Source organism: Neoarius graeffei, chromosome 13 (assembly GCF_027579695.1).
Source record: "Neoarius graeffei isolate fNeoGra1 chromosome 13, fNeoGra1.pri, whole genome shotgun sequence".
NCBI lineage: Eukaryota > Metazoa > Chordata > Actinopteri > Siluriformes > Ariidae > Neoarius > Neoarius graeffei.
The window spans coordinates 35,834,200-35,847,341 of NC_083581.1; the positions used below are offsets into that span (position 1 = coordinate 35,834,200).

General features: G+C 41.8%; 2 protein-coding genes and 1 long non-coding RNA gene across 6 annotated transcripts in view; 1 reads left to right on the forward strand and 2 right to left on the reverse strand.

The window, feature by feature from the left end:
- The window catches only part of LOC132896657 (zinc finger and SCAN domain-containing protein 31-like), a 13,191-nt gene extending 11,591 nt beyond the window's left edge, over positions 1-1,600 (reverse strand). The window contains exon 1 of one of the 2 annotated variants that reach the window (XR_009656123.1): positions 539-1,600. The gene's annotated coding sequence lies outside the window, so the exon portion shown is untranslated. The remainder of the gene's footprint in view (positions 1-538) is intronic. The other variant, XM_060937645.1, reaches the window with a different exon arrangement.
- An 860-nt stretch (positions 1,601-2,460) lies between these two features.
- LOC132896658 (uncharacterized) lies at positions 2,461-6,107 on the reverse strand. 2 transcript variants are annotated; one of them, XR_009656125.1, is made up of 2 exons: positions 4,680-6,107; positions 2,461-2,671 (listed from the first exon to the last, which is right to left on the reverse strand). It is a non-coding gene; the product is annotated as an uncharacterized LOC132896658 (long non-coding RNA). The 2 variants fall into 2 exon arrangements; XR_009656124.1 differs by having other exon boundaries at positions 2,461-4,177.
- A 1,061-nt stretch (positions 6,108-7,168) lies between these two features.
- Positions 7,169-12,985, forward strand: LOC132896655 (zinc finger and SCAN domain-containing protein 31-like). Of its 2 annotated transcripts, XM_060937644.1 has the most exons (4): positions 7,169-9,303; positions 9,603-10,700; positions 11,415-11,954; positions 12,321-12,985. In XM_060937644.1, exons 3-4 carry the CDS (start codon positions 11,460-11,462, stop codon positions 12,600-12,602), a joined length of 777 nt encoding a protein of 258 aa, XP_060793627.1. In that variant the 5' UTR covers positions 7,169-9,303; positions 9,603-10,700; positions 11,415-11,459; the 3' UTR covers positions 12,603-12,985. The 2 variants fall into 2 exon arrangements, with proteins under 2 accessions (XP_060793627.1, XP_060793626.1); XM_060937643.1 differs by having other exon boundaries at positions 7,169-10,700.
- Positions 12,986-13,142: the final 157 nt, after the last annotated feature.

The following is a 13,142-nucleotide window of genomic DNA, read 5'->3' on the forward strand; positions in this document are numbered from 1 at the left end:
CTAGTATTTCATATTAACTTGAACAGTTTAACTAAACAGTTGGTCCATTTACCGAGTGTGTTAGATGTAAATTCTGACACTGACGTCTGTACGTCTTAATTTAATTAAAAATTTTCAACATTATGGCGTTATTTGTGCATTATTTAGTACCATGTTGTGGTATTGGTTGGTAAAACTATAATTTTATTTCTACTATGTTAATCTTTACTTTTGTTGACATTCAGACTTATTTCTTCTCTATTAGGCTACATGTGCGCGGGTTTGCTTGTAAACCACATCAAGCTACTAAACTATTTCCATTTGAAAAGGAGCTCAGAATAATGATCAGGTGCAAATATGCCACAGTTAACCGCTTTATGCTGCTTTAGCCTTGCCATGGTTAAAACTTAGTGTTGCGCAATTAACACTTTTACGAAACAAACGAACAAAAAGATATAAAAGTTTTCGTTCATTTTCATAAAAGTTTCTTAAAAAGAAGGAGAATAACCGAAGCTGTAACAGCATACATGCTCTACATGATTAAAGTCAATTAAAGTACCTCTCTAAAGCAATCCCTGCAGCTCCTTTCTTCCGTGGTGTTGAAATCTTCGTCTTCCGATGTCGTTATCGCTTTCCAGATACGCGAGTTGACCGTTCAGGAGGCAACCGAGCACCAGAGAAGTGAGACGACACTTATATATATATATGCTGATCTTCAGCCCAGGGGAGACCGCACTATTCAAACCCGCTCTATTCAAACCCGCTCTATTCAAACCTGCACTCCCCAGCCCCGGAGACGCGATCCTCAACCTCGGAGACGCGATCCTCAACCCCGGAGATGGTATCCTCAACCTCGGAGACGCGATCCTCAACCCCGGAGACGCGATCCTCAACGTCGTTATCGCTTTCCAGATACGCGAGTTGACCGTTCAGGAAGCAACCGAGCACCAGAGAAGTGAGACGACACTTATATATATATGCTGATCATGAGACCGCACTATTCAAACCCGCCCTATTCAAACCCGACTTATTCAAACCCACACTCCTCAGCCCCGGAGACGCGATCCTCAACCTCGGAGACGCGATCCTCAAGCCCGGAGACGCGATCCTCAACCTCGGAGACGCGATCCTCAACCCCGGAGACGCGATCCTCAACGTCGTTATCGCTTTCCAGATACGCGAGTTGACCGTTCAGGAGGCAACCGAGCACCAGAGAAGTGAGACGACACTTATATATATATGCTGATCATGAAACCGCACTATTCAAACCCGACCTATTCAAACCCGACTTATTCAAACCCACACTCCTCAGCCCCGGAGACGCGATCCTCAACCTCGGAGACGCGATCCTCAACCTCGGAGACGCGATCCTCAAGCCCGGAGACGCGATCCTCAACCCCGGATACGGTATCCTCAACCTCGGAGACCCGATCCTCAACCCTGGTTGGAACTTTTTAGTGTAGCGGTTTTCTGTGAAACCGCGATCCGTACGCCCTGTGTGGATAATGTGGTCCTCAGTCCTTTGTGGATACATTTTTCGCGTAGTGGTTTTCTCACTTGTGATATAATCAGATTGTATTGCTGTCTGTCTTCGGTCTGTGTTGAGCTGATGTCAGTTCCGGTTCCAGGAGGAGCATTAAAAAGAGGAAACGCCTCTGAAATTGTTTAGTAAGTGTTTAACCCTTTGATGGTGAGTTTTTATTTAAGCCGGGTTTGCTTAGCTTGTGCATCAAAGGGTTAAAACTGTTAAATGCCACACCAGCCTATTATCTATTTTTTGAATGTGTTTTATGTATATCACTTACAGGAGAGTAATGTTTTGAATCACTGCAGTTAAAGCAGTCAGCAGCTTCCTCTAACAACGATGTTGAACCTTTTCTTCCACGTCTCCACAGGTGTGGATCTCTGTGAGTGCAGGCAGACATGAGTTGAACTATAACATGTTGTATTTAATTGCTTTTATTCATGGAGGGTCCACTGTAGGTTTGTTTGTTGCCTGTGAAGTTTTATTTCATGTGTAGTTACCACGTGTTCCTGTTCTGGAGGCAACTAGAAACTAGCAGTGAGAATCATGTTAGTTATTTGGAGCACATTTTATTTTTTGTGTTTTTATTGTGTTGTGATTATATTTGACAGTCAGTGTGTACTATAGCTATATTTACATACACTGAGTAGGCCTAATATACTACACGTAATATTCTAGGCCTAGTATTCCCCAACAGTTTGAGAGAGAACTGAATTTATTCAGAGAAAAACAAATTCCTCATCAAGAAATAAATATTTTCAACAAAAACGGATGTGCCACAATTATTTGCACCCCTGTAAATCACAGTGGACACAATGTAACTGAAGCATGTTTCCCATTTAAATTGTACATTGTAGAGTTTTGATGTTAAGTCTTTCATGGCTGTGTGGGGAAGAAATTAATGTTCCTGCTGGCTCCGTCTCGTCCACTGAGAGTTTAACAACCAGGAACAGAAATTAGGGTTTTAATGAGATATTTAATAAAAACATATAAAGAAAACCTTTACATTACATTTACATAAAGCATATCATGTTTTCCTACAACAAAATTACTCATGTTTACAGGCAGGACACATTTTAACATCAACTGGGTAAAGATCAGATGTAAATGATCAGATCTTCTTCTAACTCTGCTGACCCTCTGGCACTGCATCCTCATCACACCTCTCTGCCAGAGCCAAGACATTGTGATGAATAGGATGAAAAAGTATTAACAGTTTAATTCAAAATGTAATTAAACATTAAAATTATTTTATACGTATATGCAAAATAATTGTATTCCACATAATTAATTAATTATATTAACAAATAATTTTATTGATTAATTACCTTTTAATTCAACTATTAATATGTTTGAGTACCAAAAAATCAATTAATTATTTAATTGATTGAATGAATGATAAATCAAGAACGAATTAATTACTTGGTAATTAGCTGGTAATAATTACTTATAAATAACAAATTAATACATTGGTGATTATTTTATTAAGCACTTTAATATTGTTTAATTATTATTTAATCACAAACTAACTGATTATTTTATTAATTGACGAATTGATTGTTTTGCTGTATTACCACCACCGCCACCAACAACATTAATCATCATCATCATATATATATATATAATCTCTCTCTCTCTCTCACACACACACACACACACACACACACACACAGGATATTAAAAAGTGTACACACCCCGTTAAAATGGGTGAATTAGAAAAAATGAGACCACGAAAAATAATTTCAAAACTTTTTCCACCTTTAATGTGACCTATAACCTCATCTCATCTCATTATCTCTAGCCGCTTTATCCTGTTCTACAAGGTCGCAGGCAAGCTGGAGCCTATCCCAGCTGACTACGGGCGAAAGGCGGGGTACACCCTGGACAATTCACCAGGTCATCACAGGGCTGACACACAGACAACCATTCACACTCACATTCACACCTACGGTCAATTTAGAGTCACCAGTTAACCTAACCTGCATGTCTTTGGATTGTGGGGGAAACCGGAGCACCCGGAGGAAACCCACGCGGACATGGGGAGAACATGCAAACTCCAGTGATGGTTTTATCTCAGTAATTTATAAGCTGTGAATTTATTTTATTTTTTGAAGAATGTTCTTATACTGTAACGCATAGTACTGAAAATATTGAAAAATACATACACACATTCATACATACATCAAAATCAGACTTGATACATGTTAACAACAACAACAGTGTAATCATCACATTTAATGAACAGACTTTCTTCTGACGGCGGCACGGTGGTGTAGTGGTTAGCGCTGTCGCCTCACAGCAAGAAGGTCCTGGGTTCGAGCCCCGGGGCCGGCGAGGGCCTTTCTGTGTGGAGTTTGCATGTTCTCCCCGTGTCCGCGTGGGTTTCCTCCGGGTGCGCCGGTTTCCCCCACAGTCCAAAGACATGCAGGTTAGGTTAACTGGTGACTCTAAATTGACCGTGAGTGTGAATGGTTGTCTGTGTCTATGTGTCAGCCCTGTGATGACCTGGCGACTTGTCCAGGGTGTACCCCGCCTTTTGCCCGTAGTCAGCTGGGATAGGCTCCAGCTTGCCTGCGACCCTGTAGAAGGATAAAGCGGCTAGAGATGATGAGATGAGACCTTCTTCTGACTTTTCTGAGCCCTCTGGTGCTGCATCATGATCATGCCTTTCTCCTACGTAGAATAGATTATGATGAAAAATATGAAAATAAACTGAGGTTTTCAGACAAACAGACATGAAATATCATTTGCTTCTTCCTTATGTGAATGTATGTGAAGACACATGCACCAAAAAAAGCTGACTTTGTTTTCCACTTCATGTAGCTATAGTTTAATAGTCATGTTTTTGGAAAGTCCCTTATTGTAGTGTTGTGGTTCTCTCAGCATCTGAACCACCATTCACAGTAAGCATGCATATACTGTACATGAACACTACATGGCCAAACGTTTGCGGACACCTGACCATAACAAAACCATGGACTTTAACATGAAGTTGTCAGATGGATTTGAGGAACTTTACCCTGATTTAATTTGGAGCGTTACTGAAGTGTTTTGAATATTTCTTCTCCAGACGAAAAATTCCAGAAAGGCTCCATCCCAGGCAAATAAAAACACACTAAAATACTGATATTGGACATCTTCAGTGTGAAATGTTGTGGGTGACTGAGACACACACCTCCACATGTAAAGACGTTCACGAGCCTCTCGCAGATCTCAGACACACAGCTGAGCGCTGCAGTACACACACCTGAGTCAAGGACAAGCAAGGAACAAAATTCATTACATCATCACTGTTCATTTTTCCTGCCGCTAAGTCTCCTCTCCATCATCGCTATCACCGGTTCGGCGACTCCTCAGTGCGCGCTCCCGTGGACTGCTCACGCTCACCGACAGGATGTTTCTCAGTCCGCGAGCGTTCACTGAGGCTCCGGGATTGTCAAGCATGTTTGATATTCGGATGAATCGTGCAGTGTGAACCTCTCTGCGACTAGTAGCAAGTAGCTACAGCGCTAACAAACAGCCAATGAGACTCTGAGATGAAATCAAACTCATTAAAATATCAGAGCTTTTAGAGCGTGCGCATCAAAATTAGGCGATGACTGACACATCAGCCAGATGTTACATTCATTTTGGGACAAACGAACATAAATATAAACAATTTTAGTTCAGTGTCTGATCGCATGGCGCGCACCGTTTACTCAGGTGTCTAATCTACACTATCTGGCCAAAAGTATGTGGACACCTGACCATCACACTGCATGTGGTTCTTCCCCAAACTGTTGCCATCAAGTCGGAAGCACACAGTTGTCTAGAATGTGTTTGTATGATGAAGCTTTACAATTTCCCCTCTCAGGCTGAAGCGTGTTCCAGCATTACAATGCCCCTGTGCACAAAGCAAGTTCCATGAAGACATGGTTTGCCAAGGTTTGAGTGGAAGAACTCTTGTGTCCACATCAGTCCCACTGAACACATTTCAGATGAACTGGAACACTGACTGCACACAAGGTCACTTTTTCACTCATACAGTTGTGACCGAATGAGCACAAATCCCCACACTGAAATCTATTGCAAAGCCTTCCAAAAGAGTGGAGGTTGTTCTAAAAAAAAAACGTTAAAATGAATTTGACTATTTTTTCCGTGCAGAAGCACAACAGTGTTTTGAAAAGATTAATCAATATTGCTATTCTGTATGGCTCATGATACTCTCAGCCTAAACTACAGATAAACCATATTAAAGAAGCAGATCGATCTTACTGTCACAGATGTGTTGAGCTGGAGTCATAATTCAATCCGAAAACAGCCGACAGGTTTCCTTTTTGAAATAATCTCTTATTAAAATCGGTCTGTTTGTCTGAAGATGGTCGGCGCATTTGGAGCCGCGCGGCGGTTTATAACTGCGAGAAAACGCAGCAAAATGCCATCGTGCCTTCATCTGGTCTGTGCGCTTTTATACTGAGAAGAGGCGGTGTGTTTGTGAAGTCGAAAGAGAACGGGTTTCCCCAAACGCTTTCTCCTTTTCTCAGCGCCGCTTGTCTTGTGCGATGACAGACTTAAGTGGTGACGTCGTATACGTCAACACTTAAGTCTGTCATCGCACAAAACAAGCGGCGCTGAGAAAAGGAGGAAGCGTTTCGGAAGTTTCGGAAAGCCATGGCTTTCCGAAACGCTTCCTCCTTTTCTCAGCGCCGCTTGTTATGACTGGGTTCCCACTGGGTTCAGCACCACCAACCGGCAACAATAAATGAGGCTATCCAATTGGCGGTGAACCACCTGCCGTCTTTTGCTGTTTCTGCCCCTTAACATGTCCCCAGTTTGGGGTATTGAAATAAAAAAAAAAAAAAAAACAGACGTAATTCGTGACATGTTAATCAGCCTAATACTTTATTTCGGACTCAAAATCCTTATTTCTACAATATTTATTTTATTATTTATCTATAAAACAGAAACAAACATCCGAATACCATTATTTATGTATGCGTGTATTTATTTTATTTAATTTTATTTGTTTATTGATTTTCTTGAGCGGGGAATTGTAATCCAGTGGTTGTAACATCTGTATTGTCCTCATAATGGAGGGCGGTGTTTCTTCAGTCTGCATCATGTCCAGCTAATGACAGTTCATGGAGCGTAAACAAAGTGAAAACCTGTCTGTAAAATTCCTTGTTACAAAACCCTATTACATATATATATATTTAAAAAAATATTGTCATGTTTATCAGTTGCATGATATTTTTTAATTAGTGCAGTTAAAAGGTGTTAAAATACTTAAACAGTCTCCTGTAATCACTTGGTTAAAACTTTTCTTGCATGTCTTCACGGGTGTGTATCTCTGTGTGTGCTGGATGACGATAACGTGCTGTATTTAAATGCTTTATTCAGATCTTCCACAATAAATCCCGGTTGAAGCAGCAGCCGATTCCTCATCAGTCATTTCACACACAACAACCCAGAGTCGGAGGCGTATTTGGAGCCGCGCGGCGGTTTATAACTGCGAGAAAACGCAGCAAAACGTCATCGTGCCTTCATCTGGTCTGTGCGGTTTTATACTGAGAAGAGGCGGTGCGTTTGTGAAGTCGAAAGAGAACGGGTTTCCCAAACGCCTCCTCCTTTTCTCAGCGCCGCTTGTCTTGTTGTTTAAACTCTGTACTCCACCCCAAGGCCTTCACACTTGTTCGCTGCTGTCTTTCTGAAGTATTTCCGCAGAAGCGCAGTAAGATCATGGACCAGTCCAGTGTAGCGGGGACTGAGACGCTCTGATGCCATTTTAGCGTACGGCATTTCAGGAAGACAATCAGCGAAAAGTGAGAAACTAACTATAATTTCTGAATTGTACATTTATGAGGCGTTTTATGGGCCTTTAGACGCTTGGGACTCGAAACAGTGACCTCCCTTTGTCTAATGGTAAATCCGCCTCTCCAGTGCACTAAATCGCGACCCAGAGGAAGAAGTGGCTCTCAGTGACTGGAGTTTCTCCCAGACAGTGCGGAGGGACAAAATACCTCAGATCAGGGAGTATCATGTATAATAGACATAGAATATCTTTTTTTCATAATCCGAAAAATATCCCGAAAAAAGTTGTAGTCTATCTCCGAAAAAAAGCGGTCCAGTGGAAATCAGTTCGCTTCTCATTCACTTCCTCATGGCGATGGCGGACTGATCAGCTGCCGCAGTGTCTTTCTAGCGGCAGATCCGAAATGTCCTCACCCGCTTCCAGTCCGGGCTCAGAAAGAGAAAAGTTACTCAGCAACAGCCAGAAATGGAGGTGGCGGAGCAGAGGAGGTGAAGTTACAACAAGTTCACCCGCTCAGAGCAGAAAGGAATAATTAATTAGCGTAAACTACAAAAAACAAGCAAAAAACAAACAAAAAAACTAACTATAATTTCTTAACTGTACATTTATGAGGCGTTTTATGGGCCTTTAGTCGCTTGGGACTCGAAACAGTGACCTCCCTTTGTCTAATGGTAAATCCGCCTCTCCAGTGCACTAAATCGCGACCCAGAGGAAGAAGTGGCTCTCAGTGACTGGAGTTTCTCCCAGACAGTGCGGAGGGACAAAATACCTCAGATAAGGGAGTATCATGTATAATAGACATAGAATATCTTTTTTTCATAATCCGAAAAATATCCCGAAAAAAGGTGTAGTCTCTCTCCGAAGCGGAAACAGGAAGTGTTACAGTCAACAGATGATGTTTATAAAGTGAACGCGTTTGAGGAGACACAGAAACGCTGCTTGTAAGCTCACCTCAGGTCATGATACAAAGAAGCAGGAAAACATCTTTCTCTCTGGGTTCAACCCCAAAACAACACCATCATAATGCCCCATAAAATAAACAAACACAGCTGTATGGACAGCCATCCGGATGAAGCCTCGTTTAAAACTCTGTGGCGTTTCTTTTTATGGAGTGAAGGTGAATATTAAAGGTCTTCAAGCAGCGGCGACCAAAAATAAATAAAAAGCCCAGTGGAAATCCGCTCGTTTCTCATGGCGATGTCGGACTGTCTTTCTCGCCGCGGAAACACACACACACACACACACACAAAGACACGCAACTCCTGACGTCATCACGCATGCTCAGTGAGTTGCCATACATTGCAGATAATGATAATAAGATTGGACTGAAGCTTTGAATTCATGTTTTGTGTATATTAAAGCTGAACGGAATAAATACAATGTTTATTTCGAGTTATGTGTTTTGGTTGAGTTTATTGTCAGAGGAGTAGCAACAAAATCAGGGTACTTACTTTACCTTGGGCCATAATGCAAAGGCAAATCTCTCTCTCTCTCTCTCTCTCTCTCTCTCTCTCTCTCTCAATACACCGATCATCGTATGAAAGAACACTCAGGCTGATATCAAGTCAGCGGACTTTAGTTGTTATCAAACAGTTCTCGGCTCTCGCTGGGCTTGTTTATTTTGAGTGCTATGACTGATCTCAAAGACACGGCGTATTTGTGCCACGGCTCGGAGAATTGAGATTCCTGTGTCTTTGGATTCTAGCTCCATGTCAAGTTACAAGCAAACTTCCTCATTGAAGATTCAGATGTCTGACGTATTTAGTTGAATGCATTCAAAGGAAATCTTTCTCCCTCCCACCGCGAGCAGGAACAGGAGGTATATAAGGACTGACTCTCTTCTCTGCTGCTCAGTTCCCTGCTGAACTTTGGAGGGTGTAATGTGAATATTTTATCCGCCGACAAGTGAGGATGTGTATGCAGAAACCTGGAGATTTCAGAATAACGAAGAACTTCATAGTTTTTATTTGGAATTTCCTCTGTGCAGCCATGTCTTTTACTTCCACATGTAACAGAAATACTTTTTAATTTTCAGTGAATTATTGCTATGTTCAATCTTTTTTCATACAAAATGTTGTGTGAATGTTTTTGTCTTAATCCGATGCAAACAAATGTCCTTTAATTCTTCTTTTTGTGCACTTTTCTAGACATTAATCCCTTGACCACACACACACACACACACACACACACACACACACACACACACACACACACACACACACACACACACAAAATAAAATTTCCACACATATATTCAGTGTAAGCTTCGTGTTCTGCTTGTGTGTGTGTGTGTGTGTGTGACTGCAGGAGGAAACACAGATCCATTCGCTGAGAAAAACCTCCCTCTGGAAAGAGTCGAGTTACTGCGGATTCTCCGCCCTGTACAGCCACTCCTCATCAGTCACTGTACATTTCCGTGTTTCAGTCCTGCAGGCTCGAGGGCTATGTGGTGGAGGTGACTTTCCGGAATCGCGGACATCTTTTATTTCATGTTTCTCCGAGGTCTCTAGGCCGGTGGGCAGAAGAACTTTCTGATGCGGTTTTCTGAGAAGCGACGGCTCCATTTGTGTGAAACCTGCTCATTGCGATGGCTGTGTTTGCTTGTTTTGTCGGTCATTAATTCTGTTCGAGTTGAGACCAAAGAGAAGGATGTTTTTCTGCGTCTTTGTATTTATGGCCCGAGTTCAGGGTACAAACAACGTCTCGACCTTCCCTCAAACGCCTTCATCTTGTCACAGCAAAACAGTCGAAGTGGAGAAATCCACAGATCCTCACCCGTCGCTCCTGGCCGACCGATGTTTCACTCCTGGCGCTGCGGATGTGGACAATAAGTCGGAGGTTTCAGAGTCAGGGCACAGTGAAGTTATTAAATGATTATTAGGGTAAGTTCGAGTTGCAGCTCAAGGGCCAATCCGGCGACCAATGGGTCGAAATTCGTGGCCTTTTATCGCCGTACGACGGATAATTGATCTGGGCCTTTCAGCGTCGGAGCATAACGTGTTAGTCATTTAAAAATAATATTTAGTAATGGAAGTTTTAGTTGCAGTTGACAGGGCTAAGGGATTTTCAGGTGACTCTCTTTGGATAAAATCTTGTAGTCGGTGGTGGCTCAGTGGACTCGAGGAAGATTTCGATTGAACTGCATTTTATTTGAGAATGAAGCGCGAGGATCACAGCCGATACGACGGAGGTTCCGACCGCGCTTCGGTGCTTCTCAGTCCTCTGCTGGATGTCTGAGCGCAGGAGGAGCGCATGATTTGCATTCAATTATTTCACTCGTATTTGCAAATCGCAGAGTAAAAGGCTGATCATGACACTGGGAGGGCCAATCTGCTCCTCATCTCTCTGCATGACTTTTGCACCTGGAGAAAAGGATACAGGGACCGTCAGAAATCAGCTGGACAGGTAATTCAATTCACTTGGACCCTTTATGATTCTTTTACAACTTTATAGATGTTCTCTTTTTATTTTTTTCCGGAATCGACAGCAACGTTAGAAACACACTGGTCCAACAGCACCCCAGGGAAGAGGCTGAGATCCTGTCGGATTTCTGCAGGACATCTTCTAAATCATTGCTTCTCACCACGTATCCGTCCTTATTCTAAACCGAAATTAACTTATTCTAAACCGAAATGAATGAAATTAACTAAACCCCGCCTCCTCCTGTATCAGGAGTGTATATAAAGGCCGGACCTGCAACTTCTGCATTATCACTCACTGACCTGCTGAAAGTCCGCTGACCTGCATTTTACAAAACTTTCAGCAAATTGTCCACATTATCCGGGGTGAGACTAACACACTCGGTAAATGGACCAACTGTTTAGTTAAACTGTTCTAGTTAATAATGAAATACTAGGGCTGGTTTAATGTTCATACCGTTGAGTCATCCAATCACATCGGCGGTGAACAAATTTACATTAATATAAATGTGTATTTACATCTGAAATTTAGAATTTTGTCCTTTTAATGCTATTGGAAATGTTTTCCTAATGAGCCTGACCCATGAGGTTTTACATGAGAAGGCTCACTTTATCTCAAAAGCTAAACAAAAACTAAAATCTCTCTCTCTCTCCCCATACACACACACACACACACACACACACACACACACACACACAGAGTGCAACAGTTGTATCAAGGCCTTTGATTGAGCAGCAATACACAATGGAGCCCTCACAGCTCACCAACATACAATACCTTTGGATTCTTCGTGAAGTTCAACTAGAGCAAAAGCAGCTTCTGGAGGCCCTGATGCAAGCACAGGCAGAAACCCAACAGATGTTCCAGACCATCATACAGAGAGTGGGATCTGAAGCTCGCAAGAAAGCCGTCTTGCAGTGGTCAGAGCAACATCGTCAGCGGTTTCGCTCCTTGATCCTCAGTGATGTCGGCAATCCATTTGCATTTGCACAACAGCTCCATGACCACTGTCAGAAGTGGTTGCTGGCTGAGGATCAAGATGCCAGAAGGATTGTAGAGCGGGTGGTAATGGAGCAGTTTGTTGCCCAACTTCCAGAAGTAACAGCCAAGTGGGTCCAGCACCAACAACCAGCAACACTAAACGAGGCCATCCAATTGGCAGAGAATCACCTGGGATCTCTCTCTCTCCCCTTCAACATCTATCTGAGTGAAGCAATGCTAAAGGCATGCTGGGTGAAGGTGAGCTGTGTGCACTGGTTTTACACGGGGTGGGGGTGGGGGGGTAATGCTGCATTTTAGTCAAATGCAGCATTACACCTGTTTGCACTTTCTTATGTGGAAATGTTACAACTTGATAAGCAAATAGCAAATATAGCTGGTTTTTGCAAAAGATATCTAAATGAGCAAAAGATGTCTAAAAAGAAACAAAGGTACAGTTTACCAATGAAGATATTATTTCATATATAAATTGGACTAGTTTTGCTAAACGATGTAGAATGCCATATAATTACTATATAAAATATTACCTATATAAACCTACACCATTAAGCCAGATGTCCTCCTTCTTAATTTAAAAATATTGATTAACCTTTTGCTGTCTTACAGCGGTCAGAGCAACATCGCCAGAGGTTCCGCTCCTTGACCCTCAGTGACGTCGGCCACCTATTTGTGCTTGCACAAGAGCTCCAACACAACTGTGAGAAGTGGTTGCTGGCTGAGGACCATGACGCTGGAAGGATTGTGGAACGGGTGGTAATGGAGCAGTTTATTAACCAGCTTCCAGAACAAACAGCCCACTGGGTTCAGCACCACCAACCGGCAACAATAAATGAGGCTATCCAATTGGCGGTGAACCATCTGGCGACTTTTGCTATCTCTGCCCCTTAACATGTCCCCAGTTTGGGGTATTGGAATAAAAAGAAAACCAGACATAATTCGTGACATGTTAATCAGGCTAATATTTTATTTCGGACTCAAAATCCTTATTTCTACAATATGTATTTCATTATTTACCTATAAAACAGAGACAACCATTCGAATACCATTATTTGTATGCGTGTATTTATTTCATTTTATTTTATTTGTTTATTGATTATCTTGAGCGGGGAATTGTAATCCAGTGGTTGTAACATCTGTATTGTCCTCATAATGGAGGGCGGAGTTTCTTCAGTCTGCATCATGTCCAGCTAACGACATTTCATGGAGCATAAAGTGAAAACCTGTCTGGAAAATGCCTTGTTACAAAACCCTACTATATATATATATATATATATATATATATATATATATATATATATATATATATATATATATATATATATATATATATAATTTATTTTTTTTAATATTGTAATGTTTATCAGTTGCATGATATTTATTTTTTAATTAGCGCAGTTAAAAGGTGTTAAAATACGTAAACCGTCTCTT

Excerpts from the sequence above, each read along its gene's own strand:
- LOC132896655 (XM_060937643.1), top strand. The coding sequence starts at position 11,460 with ATGGAGCCCTCACAGCTCACCAACATACAATACCTTTGGATTCTTCGT. Across the intron at positions 11,955-12,320 it reads TAAAGGCATGCTGGGTGAAG|CGGTCAGAGCAACATCGCCA; the intron begins GTGAGCTGTGTG and ends GCTGTCTTACAG.